The 17594-nt window shown below is 34.0% G+C and overlaps 1 protein-coding gene across 1 annotated transcript; it reads right to left on the bottom strand.

Annotated features, from left to right (window-relative positions):
* Positions 1-3646: 3646 nt before the first annotated feature.
* On the bottom strand, positions 3647-15017 carry LRFN5 (leucine rich repeat and fibronectin type III domain containing 5). Its single transcript, XM_047863050.1, has 3 exons — positions 13633-15017; positions 10167-10879; positions 3647-3717 (listed from the first exon to the last, which is right to left on the bottom strand). Exons 1-3 carry the CDS (start codon positions 15015-15017, stop codon positions 3647-3649), a joined length of 2169 nt encoding a protein of 722 aa, XP_047719006.1.
* Between the last annotated feature and the right edge of the window lie 2577 nt (positions 15018-17594).

Here is a 17594-nt window from a genome sequence, read left to right as displayed (position 1 = left end):
CTACCCTTATTCAGAATGCAATTAAGAACTATGAATGATTTTTATCTTGTATAGTTAGGATATCTAACCAAGAAGGAAATTATTTCTAGAAGTCATTATTGACATTAGGGTTCTATTTTTTTCTTATATACTGTAACATTCAAATTAATGTCAAAAGTATGCTTTAATTATTATAAAAATAGTTAAATGGTTTCTACATATGTGCATATGTGCCTGTTCTATCATTCTTATTTTTAAAAATTTCATTTGAAGGGAATATCACAGGAAAGAAAAGTTACAGAACCAAATATTTTACATTGGTCATTTTTACTGGGAAATAACATTGGAAAGATATCTGGATCATAAATATACATTTGCTTTGCTGTTTTGCTCTTATTTCATATTTTTTTCCTAACCCTGTATTAAAATGTCACTGTTTCTTGACAATCAGCATCACTAACTTTTATTCATTTATATCTTAATACTTTCCGTAAAAGAACTGAACTCTTATCATGGTTATTGCATCTGTAGCAGGAATTTTATGATAAAGTGTAAATCGGTTAAATACCTTAATTGATACTAAGCAGAATAATCAGAAGTCAAATTAATTAGAATCAGGAAGCTATTACCTTAAAGGCTGGTGCAAGCAGTTGCAGAATTAGGGGAATTTCTTGTGCATACTTACACACACAGATACACACACACAATGGACATATTTTGTTGGTCTGAATTTGCCAAATACTTTTAAAGAAAAGTTTACTTAAGGCATTTTCATTATAAATGCAACTAGTCAATTGTTCCTATTTTAACTTCTAAACATGGCATATCAATTGTTTTACTCTATTTATCTGAAGTATAACAATCTTTTCAAACACAAGATTACTTTATATGTGAGTGCCAGTTTACATGTAATTATCACCAGTTTTATCAATGACTCCTCTTCCCTTTGCTGTCAATTCGTCTTAGTGTGATTAGAATCCTAAAATTTTATTATAGAAGGATCATACGTCATATACTAGATATTTTCCAAGTTCACTCTATTTCTATACATATGCAGTAAAGGTCTTAAGGGGAAAATTTGGCATAGGGTGTATTCTTGCTAATGGAAATGAAATACATGTATTAACTCTTCATCCTTGGGGAAAAATTATCTTAGCAGATATGTCAGTATGAGGAACCCCTAAACCACTGACTAGATGAAACTTTTCTGTCATCCATGTACCTTCCTAATAGAGTTTGATGTTCTATGAGGGACTGTGGTATAGTTAATTTAATATGGTTGCCATGGTTAACATTTTTGTTATATTAAAAACAAAAAATGTGTTCTAGGGTGTTTTTTGTTTGTTTCTTGCTTACTTTTACTGTATATATACATACGTAGCATTTTAAATTAAATTTTGCCTTTGGGTAGTAAACAGCATTTGTTACCATCCTGCAGGAAATATAAACTTAAAATAAAACTTTATATCCCTTCATCTCTCTTCCTCCCCAACCCCCACCACCCCAAAAAAGAGCTGGGAAGCTGTGAGCACCAGACATCTCTGCCAGCTCTACCTCACTCCACACACCCAGGGTGAGCTATTGCTGAAAGCCAAGAAAGACCATGAGCAGACTAAGCTCACAGGTCAGTCTCCTTGAAGGAGCTTCACTGGATGTGTTGACAGTTATAGAAATGATAGGCTGGCTATGGCAGAAATCATTTACCATGTAAGTACCAAGACTAGTTACACTGCAGTCTCACAGTGATTTCAATCTGATAACAGAAATGTAGCAAGGAGTTTTCTTTTCTTTTCTCTTTTTTTTTTATGAGTGAATAATGTATTGCCAGTAAATTCTGTTAAAATTATTCTTTGCCTGTGGATTTGTTTTTCTTGGTAACGCTTATAGGAAAAAAAAAAAATAGCCAAAGCAGAAAAAAAGTTTCTAGGACAGTTTGTTTCATAAAGGGAACTAAAGAAAGACTCAGAATATTTTTTTTAAAGAGTGACATATTCCACATATACACATTCATTATATAAATCTAATACATGCCACACATATGTACACATGAATTCAGTTCACGTAGAAATGACAAAGCACTGAAAGATTATATACTAGATAATGGTATGGTAGGTTTAACAGATATGTATTTACTTTTACATTTTTTCTAGATTTTTGAATGTTTTTATAATTCATACTAACTACTTTAGGACAAAGAAAGTCATTATTGGAAATTTTACCTACTTATCTCATTGGCAAAACCTGTACTATCTAGAGAAATATGCAAACTCCCGAGGAAATTACTTTCATCCAAATTTGACTTCTAATAACATAGTGAAATAAATAAACACAATACTATGTAATATGTCCTGTGAAATGTAAACATTTGGGAAATTAATTCATAATTGAAAAATGACTCTTCCAATCCTTATATAACATTCAGCACCCTCTGGATTGTGCTTCTGATAGATTAACCATCTACTTTCTAATTCCTTTCTAAAGATATTCTCTTTCAAAACAGCTAGATGTCCAAAGTTACATGATAAATGAAGTTTTGGAAGCCAGAGGCAGGGGTAGAGGAGGAGAGGGGTGGTGAGGAAAGGAGGCAGAAAGAGAGGGAGAGAGTTTCAGAATGAGAAAGCAAACTGCAGGGTGCTGATGATACAACGCACCTTAACGCAGGTCAGCTGAGGACACAACATAGAACTCAGAGTATGTGCCACACACTCTGCTATTGATCGTTTCCAGTGTCATCTGTTTATTTTTTGCAAACTGGGAATGGGATCCTGAACTCACTAAAGGGATGATGCAGGAAAAAGTGTTTGATTTGGGAGTCGAATTCATTAGGGGAAACCCTGAATGATTGCCCAAGTTATTCTTTTTTAAATGCAAAATGTTAAAAAACAAAAACAAAAACAAGGCCCTATTTTTACTACTAGAAAATAAATCAGTGGCCTTTTTTAGAACTTTTAAAAGCAGAATATTTTTTCTGTGCCAAAACTTAAGCAAATGGCTGATGCTTCCAGCTGTGTGAACAGATTGTTAAAGTGCTATTCCACTCTGGAAGCACACATTCTGATCCAATTAAAATGCAGGAATCAAATACTCATTTGAAACTTCCAAAAAGGAAAAAAAAAAAAACAAAACAAAAAACCAAACACACAAACAAATGGAAAAAAAAACAGAAGAGTAATCAGTTGCTGACAAAAGAAATACCATGAATATTTCATATGTAGCCTTTTGCTCCATTTTATAGTGGCTTCATTCATTTTAGATAACCCTGAAACAGTTGTGTTCATCCACTGTCAGTAAGGTATAATGTATCATTTCAGCTCCAATTAGGATATGGGGGTCAAAGAGAGGAGTTAATACATTCTTAATAAGTTACTATCTTCACACTGGGAAATATTTGTAAAAATGCACATTATATCATGGATAACTAACTACAAGAGTGACTCCAAAGTCACATTAGTATTCCCTTTATTCTTACACTATGAATCAGAAATGTTCAGTTAACCAGAAATATGTCGAAGTTTAATAACTGGAAATCTATTTAACCAAACTGAATTTTACTTTGTATCATTGAGCATTGAGTAAGTTCTAATGGAAAATTTCAAGGAGTTACATAAACTTGCAAAAAACATTTAAAATTTTATTTATAACAGAATATACCCACTTAGGTGCTGAATTATGAGACAGGTAACAAAAATCTCACCTGTGTTTCCTGGACAATCTGGTCAACATTAGTCAGCAAAGCATCTGGGAATAAAATTTTCAGTGTCATAAACAAATACACAAATTCAAGTTTTAAGAAACAGACCCTAAAACTCTTCTTACTGAAATCTTGGTAAGATTTCTCTTAATAAAGATTTATCTAATTTTTTTTAACTTACCAGTTCTTGGACTAATTGCAATTGACTTTATAATTGTCTATGACTACTTCCTGATATATACGTAGAAATTTAAAAATATTGTCCTAGTTGCTAAAGTGAGAAATTATGTAATGCAACTTTCCAGAAAGAGTTCAAGAAGAGAATCAGGCTTCTACTCAATTTTCCCTACTCAAAGTTAACATTTCAGCTAGAGTTGCATATGATTAATAATAAAAGATACACCAAGGAAGAGAATCCAAAATAGGAAACATAGCTTCACCATGTTCAACATGCAGACTATTAAATAATCATTTATGATAATCATTATTCAATAGCTCCCAAAATACTATCATGTTTTATGAAGTACCCATTTATCGTCATGTAAAACACTAATGGTCTATATGTAAACATTCTGTCTTTACATGTCCACATGTATGTTCCAATTGGCTGTAAGTGTTTAATACCATTACATAGCCCTGCATAACACACATTCTATTTCTTTCCAAATGTTCTCTTTTTAAACAAATACTCCTAGTCATTAAGAAGTGACACAATGATAAGAAAAAAATCAGGAAAAAGTTATTTTCAGGGTTCAGAGGTGAGTGTGAAGAGAACAGTACAAAATATTTTTTATAGAACCTCAAACACAAATATTCATAGAAATTTATAATGGCCTCTGGAGATTAGGTTTTACATTAAAACAATAATAAGACATGTTCACATTATACAGGAAAAAAATGTTTAGTAAATTACATTATGGTAGAGCCAACACAATCTATTTCATAAGCCCTCATGTTAGTTGAATAATTTATTGGACATACTCTGGAGCTGAATCACAATATCTACCTAGTTCATGTTTCAGGCAAGATCAAACGTATATCCACTTTCCAAACACAAAATGAAAGGGACTTTATGACCTTCTCTGAATATATTTGAAAAACAATTTTGCTAATTTTTAAAATTCATGAACAGTAACCTTCTTGAAAAGAGTGGAGGAAATTAGACAAGTTGTAGAGATCATTAGGAAGTTCAGAAAAATAAATTTCTACTAAAGAGCTTATATTCCATTGTAATCTTATAAATAAGAAGTATAGTTTGTGCAGTTGTTCTGGGATAAGTACTCTGGTAGCCAGCCCATTTAAATATAATTTTGCTACATTAATTACAATCCATGTTGCAGGACACAAAATTCTGATTTCAATGGATTAATGTGATAAGCATACATATTAGTATATCTATATATTAGATACATAAGTATATACTGTGTATGTGTTTTATCAAGGTTAAATTTAGATCCTAAATTTGACTTTGAAATAGTTGACAAAATCAGAAGACAATAGTACACTACTTGCTACATGGACTATTTGTAATATTTGATAAAATTGCAAATACATTAACACCATAATTTAATAAGCTAATTTCATACTTAAACAGACTCCCAGTTACATATGTCTCACTTCAGACAATACCACATTTTTAGGATGACTCCATCACAGTAATACTTATACCATTCTTCCTCTATTAAGTGATCTTCTGTACTGCGACAAGGATTGTTTTTGTTGCAAAAAGCAAGCAAACAAACAACCCAAAACTTGACAAAACTCAATGTATTGTAGTTCCAGCACACACTTTTCTAGTATGGGAGGAAAAGGACTGAGTAATCTGAAAAGACAGAGCTCTGAAACTATCACAAAATTCCTGTCATACATTTTGGGTATTTTCCTTTTCTGTATGAAATTTTAAAAACAAGCTATTTCTTATCCATAAATTTAACTCAACAGACACTTAACTCACAAACATTATAAGGTCAATAATAGTAATGATAATAATAATGATTATATAATGATGATGGTTATCATCATCAACTAAGGAGGATAAGAAAAAAATCCTTTTCCCATCCAGCCTATCTCTGTGCCGAAGTCCTTTCCCCAAAATGCCACCAACACTCACAGGCAGAAGCATCCACATTCATTGTTAAAGAAGAAAGACTGGATGCTTCCTGAAACACAAGGGAAGACTGAGCAAGGGAAAGCGTAAGTAGTCTTCATTCTGTTTAATATGGTAAATACTGCTTTCTTAGCATCATAAAATAGAAGTAGGATTTTGTCACACCAAGAACAAAATGGGTTCAGATCTTCAATCCTTGAAAAAAATGTCCCATTTACCTTCTCAATTCTATGCACAGTAAGATACTTTATGTTTTTGACATTTTTTAGACTATTGGCATTTAAATGATTATTATTAAGCCTAGTATTGTGAATAACACGGGGGAAATAGTAAAATTCAGAAACTAAGAGGCAATTGTTGTGGATTTTGTGATAACTGCTCTAGGTTTTTACTTTTAAAAATGAAATATTTAGTTTCCCCTTAGTAATAATACAAGCAAATAAAACAGTTAAAATTTAGTTTGGAAGTAAGTACCTCCAGAGTGCTTTAAATTGAAGCAGGAAACACTTCTCAAGAAAAGCTAAAAAGAGATTCCTATAGATAAGTGGAATACATTTAATTTTTTTTTAATTTCTCAATTCTTATGGAGAAAGCATGTATGATTCAGGTAATAGATTTATGATGTTTATAAATAGCTTATAATAATTTTCAACATATATTCTGAAACATTTTTAGTAAAATATATCTACAGAGTTCCTAAAATCAACTGTCTGAAAGCATAAAATACTTGCTATAACCTCAACCTAAGTAACTGCATTTAATAGTTTAAAAAATAATTCAGGAAATAAATTAGCCACCGTGAAGGTATTACTGTATCTAATTTAAATTATTTATTTAATGCACCTCTGTTCTAATCTTTTTGTAGTGTAACAATAAATGATATTCATCAAACCAAACTTTGTTTCCACTTAGGATTTTGAGGAAGCTTTGGATGCCTCATTATCCTTTTGTGATGTTCAGAAATTACATATATTAAATCAAAAGACCTACTTTAATAATAGTTGGGGGCATTTTTGAATTGGGGGACAATTATCCAAAAGAAACAAAAAACAACACAGGAAGACGTATAATTAAAGAGAAATGTTTAGAGCAAATATCTGCAAATACATTTTTTGTTAGTTTTCATATTGAACAACCTGAAATCACAGTGTAGAATGGCTAAAAATAAAAAAAAAAGTAATTGAGAACAAAGAAGCAAAATCAATGTATACAACCTATACATAATCAACAACAGCAAATCATATGCTTTGGATTGCATATGTATAGCTGGTTAAATGGGAAATGCAAGAAATAACAGAAAGAAAAATAGTAAGAGATAGAATTTCTTGCTTATAGTAATAAAATAGCCAGATCACAAATCTCCATTGTGCATATAATCAAAATTCTTATTACTGCACCTTCGTCTCTGGCCCCATTCATTCATTTATTTATCTATCTATTCATTCATTCACTCGAGTAACTACTGTGTTTCAGACATTATACCAGGTACCTTCAGTAACCTCCAACCATCCCAACGATTTATTTTTCAGTCACTTCACACTGAAATTGCCCTGGTGGAAAAGTTTTTCATATAGTTGCAAACAAAAACATTTGACCCTCTTGATAGGCCAATCTTTCATTGTTCTCTCAAAATATAAACTTTTTGAAAAGGCAGAAACATAAGGCCTTCTCAACGCTTCTAAAAACAAGTGTTCAAGCATTTGGTTAATACACCCTGAAAATAGTCTTGTAAAGCTAATAAAAATTAAATGGTTTCAATGGCTTTAGTCAAACAGAATAAATTTCACATGATTAGATGTTATAGAGTTCTAAATGTTTATAAGAAATAAGAGATATTTAATTAAAGTTTCATTTGAAACATAAGCAGGGAACTGATTTTAAAAAATACAGGCAAATGAAAAATATAAAATAAGTTAATCAGTAGCTTAGAGTAGATATGTTACACTGTGGCCTTTATGCATGATTTCAGAGTCCCCTTGACCGTAACCTTCATAATACCAGAGATTTCTTTTTGGGGATTAATTTTTTTAAGTCTGAAAGCCTTTATATATTCTGGACTTTTTAATACCATGTAGGTAAAAACTAAGAAAAGAAAAAGTGATATGCTTTTGTCATTCAGCACCTTTTGAAGAATTATTTGAAGTTAATTAGAAATGTTAAATTGGGATCAGAGCATGATTACAGAAATTGTGTGGGAGATACACTTTGCTCTGAGTAATGCTTTTGATTTTACAAAATATGACTACACATGTAATCTCATTTATTCCTGAAAGAACTATACAAGTGACCCATGAAAGCTGATTAGACTTTAGAAATGTGAAAGGCAAACATTAGAAAGGGAACTGGGGCAAAGAAGGCATTTATGAAACATCTAAGTTGGTACTAGCACATTAGATAATTTCTTTCAAGACTTGCATGGAGAATAATCTCGAACTGCTTTAATTTTACCTGCTTTTGAATGTAATCATGACAAATTATGGTTAAGGTGTGCCTCTGTCAAGTTAAAATTAACTGACATTTTTATATATGCCTCTAGTAGAAGGAAATTAAACTAATGACTACCATTCCTTATCTGTGTTTTAACGTTTAAAATGATTTGTAAGAGATAATAAACTTTGTGTTTAACTTACTCTCATGGAGTACGTTATATAAATAAAATGCATATCTTATTATATTATGGCTAATTTTTTTTTTGTTGTGCAAGGTTCTCACATGAGCATCATTCTCAACCTCCCACTTCAAACATCAAGAAACCTCTTAATATTAACCTCCATTTACCAATCTTTAAAAAACTACCATCAAGTTGCCATATAATGTAAGACTTTCAATGAGTAAATAGGAACATTTATCTATAGACCTTGATTTCAGTGAATGTCCAGGAATGCCATTTATCAAAAAGCAACATTATTGTCTGACTAAATTAAAAATTTTTAAATGTTTATTTCTGACAGTGACAGAGCAAAGTGGGGAGGGGCAGAGAAAGAAGGAGAGAGAGAATTCCAAGCAGGCTCTGCACTGTCAGCACAGACCCCAACATGGGGCTCAATCCCACAAACATTGAGACCATGACCCAGGCCAAAACCAAGAGTTGGACACTTAATTGACTGAGTCACCTGCGTGCCCTTAAATTTAAACATTTTTAATGATAAATTAAGCTGCATGATTTAATGATGCACTAAGCTGCATGATATCTAATTAAATTTCATCACAGGTTTAGGTTAAAATGAATACATTTACTCTAAGAGAGAAACATTCCAATTGAGAATTATAGGCAGAAGGGAAAAATGAAATCACCATTTGGTTAATGAGCAATGCCTTTATATTGCTTATAAATGTAATAAGAATTCCATTAAAAGGATTTTTTATTTTACTTAGTGATAAACATAAACCTTCCTTTGATAAGGCAGTCTTATTTTTTTGTCTCTCTTTTTAACTTACATTAAGAAGAACATAAAATTCACTCATTCTGCAAATGTGTACCGAATGAACAAAAACACCTTCACATGCCCAGGTAGCAGCATACAAAATTGTGGCATGTGACATAAAACTGAACTAGATTTTTTTTGATAAATGCAAAATCAATTGCATTTTCTTTTGCTTCCCACTATGGCTATGGCATAAAGCTATGGCATGGGTGAGAAATACCATAAGACCATTAAGGCACCTGAACCAAGAATGTTGTTTAGAAGCATACTTATGTTAACACTGTCTGGATATACTTATTGAGTATTTTAAGTACCGTAACAACACAGAGTTGTTCTTTATAATATCTGCCTGAAAAGAAACACCATTGTCCTTGAAAAGAATATACAATCTACTCATTGAAAAATATTTATCAGCCATGAGTGAGTCTTTGTAAGAGTGGAGAAAATATCATTATTTATATAGGCAAGACATTTTTTGTCTGATGATAACCTTTATTTAGTGTTCTGCTATTGTAGAACCTGGAAGCCAGCCCTAGAATAGAAGGCACTGCTGCTCTGTCACGTTTTATCCCTAACTACTTCATATATGTTACCTTCATGTATTAAACTATACCTGGAAGGTTTATACATCTTGGCTCTAGTAGCCATGTATCAGAAAAACAAAACTGGAATTTCAAATTCCAATTTCCTATGTGAGATTTCAAATCACTTTTTCATTAAAAAGAAATACTAGGTTACACAGTGCTTTCCGATATCCACTCAGAATTTGAAAGAGTTGTTTTTCCACTATGCCCATCAGAACTGTGGGACTGAATTAACATGGCATTCATAGACATGCTTCTTTGAGAACACAGTCCACGTGTGTTCAGTGAGTTAATATAACAATAGTATTCCTTTACTCCTCCATTCAGGGAGTACCTGTGCCTTGCTCTGGATCTCTCAGCAGGCAAAGTGAGAAACTTACTTGGCTTTGAATGTGCTCTTTTAGATGTGGGCCCCTCTGTGACAGAATCAGGAGGTCGACTAGCTAACTGCAATGCAGTTGAGTTGTTCCTGTTAGTGTTTTGGGACTCAACATTTGTGACAGCTTCATTCTGTGGTTCGGTACTTGGCTTTGTGCCAGTCTTTCTTTTCTGCTTCTGGGACACAGAAGTGCTTGAAGTCCAGGTAGGAGGCAAAGCAGAGGTAGTGGTAGAGGAGTCCTGACTTGAACAAGTTTCCGAAGATTGTATCACATTGTCATTGGCAACTTTACAACACTGGGCATTCTCTTCATGTCCTACAGCTTGTTTGGACATGGACTGGGGCAGCGTTACACTACAGCCTTGGATTTGAGCCCCATTAGTTTGAGAGTAGACATTGCTGACCTTGGTGACCTTGTGTTGCCCGTTATTGTTGCAAACCTTATACCGGATCATTAGGATGATGATGAAAACCAGCACAGATGCTACAATTATTCCACCAATAATAATAATCATGGTGCCTCCCAAAAACTGGGACTGCATGAAGTGGCATCGCACATAATCTTGTTCCGTAGTAAACTGGATGCAACCCACGACTCTCGTGGCAGTGAGCGAAGTGATGCCATCATCATATATTGCCAAGACACACAGGTCATACATAGTTCCAGCAGCCAGGTTATTGACAAGAAAAGTTTTGCTCGTGGGAGGTATCATTCTGAGGGACAATGGAATTTGCGTTAATATAAGAAACAAAACATATAAACACACAGGCGTTATGACTTCAGTTCTGTTTCATTTCAGGATTCATTAAGATAAGCATACTTATAACAGATATGAAATATGGGGAAATGATCTAATCTTACATTTACCTAGTTAAAATGGTTAAGACTCATTGTTGGATTCTGCATTATATTAATGGTGCCTGTGCCATGCCTTGACAAGCTTACTAATTACATTGCTTGGCAAAGCAGAACTCCTAATAAAAGCCACTGCTAAAAAATCATTTATGACAAATTGCTTTTGAAAGGTGTGACTGTGACATTATCTGACTACTAAACAAATCCATTTAGCACTTACAACACCTCTGTGACTAAAAGCCAATTTGAAGGAAGGGAAAACACTGACAATCACATTAGAAACCAGAATGGAAATGCATTTCAGAGTATTTATTTTCCAAATCAGTTATAAGCTGCTATGGAATGGTATCCAGTAAATCTATCTTTAATAACTAAGATAATTACTAAGATTAAAATACTTCATTTACACATTTCAGCCCTCTTCTTTTGTCTTCAACACTTGGTTCCCAGTATGTTTTTATCTATAAATGAGGTTGATGAAAATGTATGAGTAATATTATCCTAAAAACATGAACAGGGCAATGCTGTTGACCAGAGTATAAATCCTTTGTTCTGCCCATTGTGGGCTGATGAAATTACCTTCAGAACACAGTTTCTAAAGTTTGATAAACATTACAGACATCTCTAAATTCATTATATCACAAACTCTTCTGTGGATGCTTTTATTTCCCACATTTTTTAGTAGCAACCAGATATGACCTAAACTGAGATTTCATTTAGAAAAAAAAATGCTTGAAACTATGTATTTTCTCCGAAAAAATTTTTTAGAAAATTTTAAAACTTGGCAATAGTAATCTGTTATACAACCTAGACAATGTGTTCTAATGAACCAGGCAACTTTTAGGCCAGAGTATTTATTTCTGATTAAAATCACTATTATTTAGTAAGTGCATGATAAATACCAGGCATTACTAAGCACATTATTTACACCATAATTTTATTCTTTTTATTCTTTTTTTTCTGGAACACCATAATTTTATTCTTACAATGATTGTATGAGGTAGGCATCATTACTATTTTATTCATGACAAGCTTTGCAGTCATGAAATTCAAGCAACTTTCTGAAGGTCACATAGAATTTACTTGTCATGGTAGGATTAAAATATTAGAATTTGGAAACTAGAAACTGACATATTGCATATATCTATATATATGCAATAGATAGATACATAGATATATAGAGATAGATAGATAGATAGATAGATGATAGATAGAAGCAAGTTAATATATATATTAGCTACAGGAAGGTGAGGGACAGAGATGTACACTCTTCTTTGACAAAGGGATACATAATGGATAGCCTAGGTAAAGAGCTGAGTATAAGAAGGACAAACTATTTTATGCATGCATCATAGTCTACATGACCATACATTTAGTGATGAGAAGGATTTTAGAAACCATTTACTTTAATCTCTTGCTTTTAAAGATGGGGAAATTAAAACTCAGCCATGTAGAACTTTGCCTAGAATTGATCATATGGCTAGCTGGGCCAGTGTTGTTTTTTTCTACCAGTCCATGTTCATTTAAAAAAAAAAAAGTTCTCTCATTTCCATACATGAATGAAAATCAAATTATCTTCAAGAGTTCATCTGAGTATGTAAGAATTGAGCTGATCTCATTTCAGAAAAGCTTGAAGATATATACATATATGTAGAAGATACATATATATGTATATTTCAAAACCATGATTTTGCATCGTGTCCTAGGAGTAATAATAGTCTATCATGAGTGAAATTTATGAAGAGGTAAAAATGTATATTTCCAACTGAAAACTGGACAAGATGTGACTATAAATCAATGAGGCTGAACTTTAGAAAAACATACCAGAAAGCCTATAGTCAGATGCAAATTCTCTATCAAAGTTGTTATGAGGAGATTACATATTTAACTCTAGTGACACTTTCACTGCTCAAAATATTGATAAACTCTCTTTGGAACTGTCTTAAGAACCAGTGTACATGAAACAATACACATGCACATTATTCAATCACCCAAAAAAATCAGTCTCATTATTTTATAGTTACATCCTATTTTTGACCAAAAATGGCAATACCCATCTTGATCACCCACCTTATTCATAAGACTTGGCTCCAAATGGCTTTTGCTTGTTTCCAAAATTCAAATTCACCCTCAAAAGACGAAGATTTGCCACCACTGAGGATATTCAAAATAGTATGACGAAGGTTCTAAAGATAATTCCAAAAGTGCTTTGAGCAATGCCAGCATCATTGGGGTAATGGTATAGCCTCCCAACGTGACTTCCTTGAAGGAAAGAACACTCATGTGGATGTGTAAGTTCTGGTATGTTTTTGAATTTGTAAAATAAATCAGTCTTGTTCTCTCTCTGATAGTCACATCTCTTAGATGAGGGGAAAGAAAGTAAGTAAGCATCATATTAAATATAAATTTGAACTCTAAAAATAACACCATTCAAAATATTGCCCCACAGGTGATCACCTTTCACAAACCTTATATTACACACTTTAAACAACGGAGTGCTGTAATCACAACACAGGGTAGCACTGCCAATTAAAAAAACAAATCAGTAGCACATTAACAAGCCCTACATTGAGTGCACGGTAAGTACAAAAATCTGGTTAATTTTTCTTACCTGTAAACAAGGGTGTCATCATAAGTACCATTATACTGGATTTGGAACATACGTATTCCAGGAATATTTCTTTGAAAATTAAATTTAAGTAGTGCCGTGGATGATGTCGCTTCTGCTACTACAATTTTATCTTGACTCATTTTAGGATCACCATTACTACTGCTTGCATTAGAACCTGACTTCGTAGAAGTTGAGATATCTGAAGAACCAGGATCAGGCTCGTGGATATGGTTTGTACTGTTGAGTAAGTGAGGGAGCTTAATTATATGAAGATCCACTGTTTGTGTTGCTTCCCCAGCAGGATTGGAAGCAATGCAGGTAAAAGCACCTGTATCCTTCACAGTCGTGATAAGAATATCAAGTGTTCCGTTATCATACACCAGAGATCTTGTTGCATTTGAAATAAGCTTCCCTTCAGGAGAAATCCAGTGAATTGCAGGTTCAGGGTCCCCCCTGGCTTTGCACCTCAGGGTTGCCCTTTGACCTTCCAGCACTCTCATCTCATGCGTATGACGAGTAATGAGAGGAGGTTCACATAAAAACTCTTCCTCAGGAATTGACCAAAAATAGCGGCCAGTTAAAAGTGCTGGAGAAGCACAAGTCTCTAGGTCATCTTCTCTGGACAGACGTCTCAACCACAACAATTCACAATTGCAATGCAAAGGGTTTCCACCGAAACTTAATGCAAAAGTTGATGGGCTGATTATTCCTGAGGTTGCTAGTACCTGAGCTCGCTGAAAGAGAGGATCAGGTGGTAGCTTCTGCAATTTGTTTGATGTTACATCAAGCCGAGTCATCTTGTGCAAGTGGGAGAAAGTCCCTTTGGGAATATTATCAATCATATTATGATCCAAACTAAGAGTGTGCAAGCTAACCATCTTTTCAACTGCATCCCAAGGAATCGTTTCTAAATTATTGTAGGACAGGTCCAGCTCCTCAAGGGCAAAGACATCATCAAATGCTGTAGAAGAGATTAAAGTCAGCTGATTGTTGTTCAGTATCAAATGATGGAGATTGGAAAGCCCACTGAACATATCGTTTGTAATTTTAGTCAATCTGTTGCTATTCAAATGCAATGCCCTCAAATTTCGCAAGTCAGCAAAAGCATGAGGTGTGATAAAACTTATTGTATTCCTGGATAGAGTCAGGTCCACCAAGCTGGTCATATTGGCAAAATCTTTCCTTTTAATATTTGTAACAAAATTGTCTGCCAACCGCAGCTCCACAGTTCTTCTGTCGATGTTTGGTGGAACAAATAAAAGCCCTTTCTTGGCACAAAGGGTTGCGAGATTAGGAGACAAAATCTGACAGACACAACGCTTTGGACAGATCTGAGCTCTCACTGCTATGCCAATGAAAAACAGATAAAAAAGAAATTTTTCCATTGTAGATCAGATTTAAGAGCCTGTAAGAAAAGATACAAAATGTAGTGTTAGCATCCAATCATTTCACTAATGTCCACATTCCCACTGGAATAATCCTTTGATGCAAATTGCAGTACAGAAGCAATTTACTCATTTGTTTACTTAACAAACAAGTATAAAATATCTACTCTGTATTGCAGGCTACAATTGACACCAGGATAAAAAAATATACCATTCATGGCCTTGTGGGATTTAAAATCAAAAGGGAAAACAAAGAAACCAACAGATTATTACAATTCTGTAAATTATGTGCTATTTTTGAAATATGTCCAGGGTGCTCCATGGACGCATAAAAAAAGTGACATTCAGCCCAGACTGGAGGGTAGGAGTCATGAAAAGTTCCCCATAACCCTGAAAGAAATCTTGTCAGTTCAAAGATTAAAGATATACTTAACGATTTGAAAGCATTTCAATTTGTCAACATTTGTTATTGCTAACTTTGTGGTGTATTTGAAAGTAATTAATCATTAATAAAATTGTATTCATCTTTACAAACTATCTTGAACATACTACAATTTAACTGCAAATAAAAGCTCTTACTCTCAAAAACAAAAATGCTAAAAATGCACCACAAATGCTCTGAGCTCCTTAAAAATTAGAATATTTTATAATATAAAATTGGATTTTTGTAATTTTTTTAATGTTTACTATTTTTTATAATTTTTTTCAACATTTATTTATTTTTGGGACAGAGAGAGACAGAGCATGAACGGGGGAGGGGCAGAGAGAGAGGGAGACACAGAATCGGAAACAGGCTCCAGGCTCTGAGCTATCAGAGCCCTATCACCTGAGCCTGACGCAGGGCTCGAACTCACAGACCGCGAGATCGTGACCTGGCTGAAGTCGGACGCTTAACCGACTGAGCCACCCAGGTACCCCAAATGTTTATTATTTTTGAGAGAGAGAGAGACAGAGAGCAAACAAGGAAGGGGCAGAGAGCGAGAGACACAGACTTGGAAGCAGGCTCCAGGCTCTGAGCAGTCAGCACAGAGCCCCATGTGGGGCTCAAACTCACAGACCATGAGATCATGACCTGAGGTGTAGTTGGCTGCCCAACTGACTGAGCCACCCAGGCACCCCTAAAATTGGATTTTTACAGATAATTTTTGAAAAGCAGTCATCAAAATTCTTGACAGTGAGTCCCAAAAGGTACTATAATTATAATTCCATTGCTTCTTTTCTTAAAATCTTAATGCATTTATATTTATCCAAATATAATTTTAAAAATCTTGGCATTTTGACTTTCCAATTTGATCTTAAGTATTTGTTCTTGAAACTAATCATCAAAAATTTAAATACTGGGGCTCTGGGTGGTTCAATCAGCTGAAGGTCCTACTCTTGATTTTGGCTCAGGTCATAATCTCAGGGTCATGAAATTGAGCCCCACATTGGGCTGGGCATGGGGCATGGAGCCTGCTTAAGATTCTCTCTCTCTCTCTCTCTCTCTCTCTCTTTCTCTCTCCCTCTGCCCCTCCCCACCTCATGCTCTCTCTCTTAAAAAAAATTAAAATACTAATACATAAGCAATTAAAAGTTCTTATAAATTATGGGTGCCTGGTTGGCTCAGTTGGTTAAGTCTCCAACTTCAGCTCAGGTCATTATCTCACAGTTAATAAGTTTAAGCTCCGTATCCAACTCTCCGCTCTCAGACACACAGCCTGCTTTGGATCCTCTGGCTCCCTTTCTTGCTGTCCCTCCCCCGTACTCGCTCTCTCTCAAAAATAAACATTAAACAAATAATAAATAAATAAATAAATAAATAAATAAATAAAATTCTCATAAATTACATGTAGTTTCAAATGTCAATGAAAATGGCTGGAGAAAACCAGTCACAATTTCTAATTAATGAAAATATAAAATATGGACTTCTTCTGGAAAGAATAGACCTAGTTTCCTAAACAAAATATATTCTTATAGATTTGATTTCTTTTACACCTAGTTTATCTCCTATTTAATGTGGTTGTTATGAACAAGCACTGTCAGTCTCAACAAATGAAATGGTCTTACTCTTCTGTTTGTGACAGAATAACTAGTACTAAACTAGCCTCCACAAGAGGCAGCAAAAAAAAAAGTACAAAAATATATATAACCATAGTTTTCGCACATTGGAAAAAAAAGCAGCACAGTATTGTGATCCTTGGGAAATGTGAACAAAAAATAAATGAACCCGACTGCTGCTCCAGAGATACTTTGTAAAGCATAGCACAGGGAGAGAAAACCAGATGACACATGAACTGAAGAGTATGGACTGGAGTGCAGAGTCTCTGGTGGCTTGAATTTATGAGGCGAAATACCAGAAGAGAGATATCCAAAGAAAGAACTTCAGCTATCCTATAGGTAGAAACAGGGCAACAGATACTAACCATACTGAAACTCTGGCGGAGAGAGGGGAAAATGGGGGAAAAAAGTGAACAAAAACTCAGTGACCTGTGGAAAAATACTTAGAAGCCAAAAATATTAAGAAGCATATAATCGGAGTATCGGCATAAGTCTATAAAGTAGATATAAAGGCAAAATTTTTTCACATTTGTGATAAAA

The sequence above is a fragment of the Prionailurus viverrinus genome, chromosome B3 (assembly GCF_022837055.1).
Source record: "Prionailurus viverrinus isolate Anna chromosome B3, UM_Priviv_1.0, whole genome shotgun sequence".
Classification (NCBI taxonomy): Eukaryota; Metazoa; Chordata; class Mammalia; order Carnivora; family Felidae; genus Prionailurus; species Prionailurus viverrinus.
The sequence above is the reverse complement of the archived record's forward strand: the minus strand, read 5'-3'. Positions and strand labels throughout refer to the sequence as shown.

Bases quoted from the DNA above. Each gene is read 5' to 3' on its own strand.
- LRFN5 (XM_047863050.1), bottom strand. From the start codon at position 15,017: ATGGAAAAATTTCTTTTTTATCTGTTTTTCATTGGCATAGCAGTGAGA. The intron at 10,880-13,632 runs GTAAGAAAAATT...ATTGTCCCTCAG, and splicing joins GATGACACCCTTGTTTACAG to AATGATACCTCCCACGAGCA. The intron at 3,718-10,166 runs GTAAGTTTCTCA...TTTTATTCCCAG, and splicing joins AAGAGCACATTCAAAGCCAA to ATGCTTTGCTGACTAATGTT.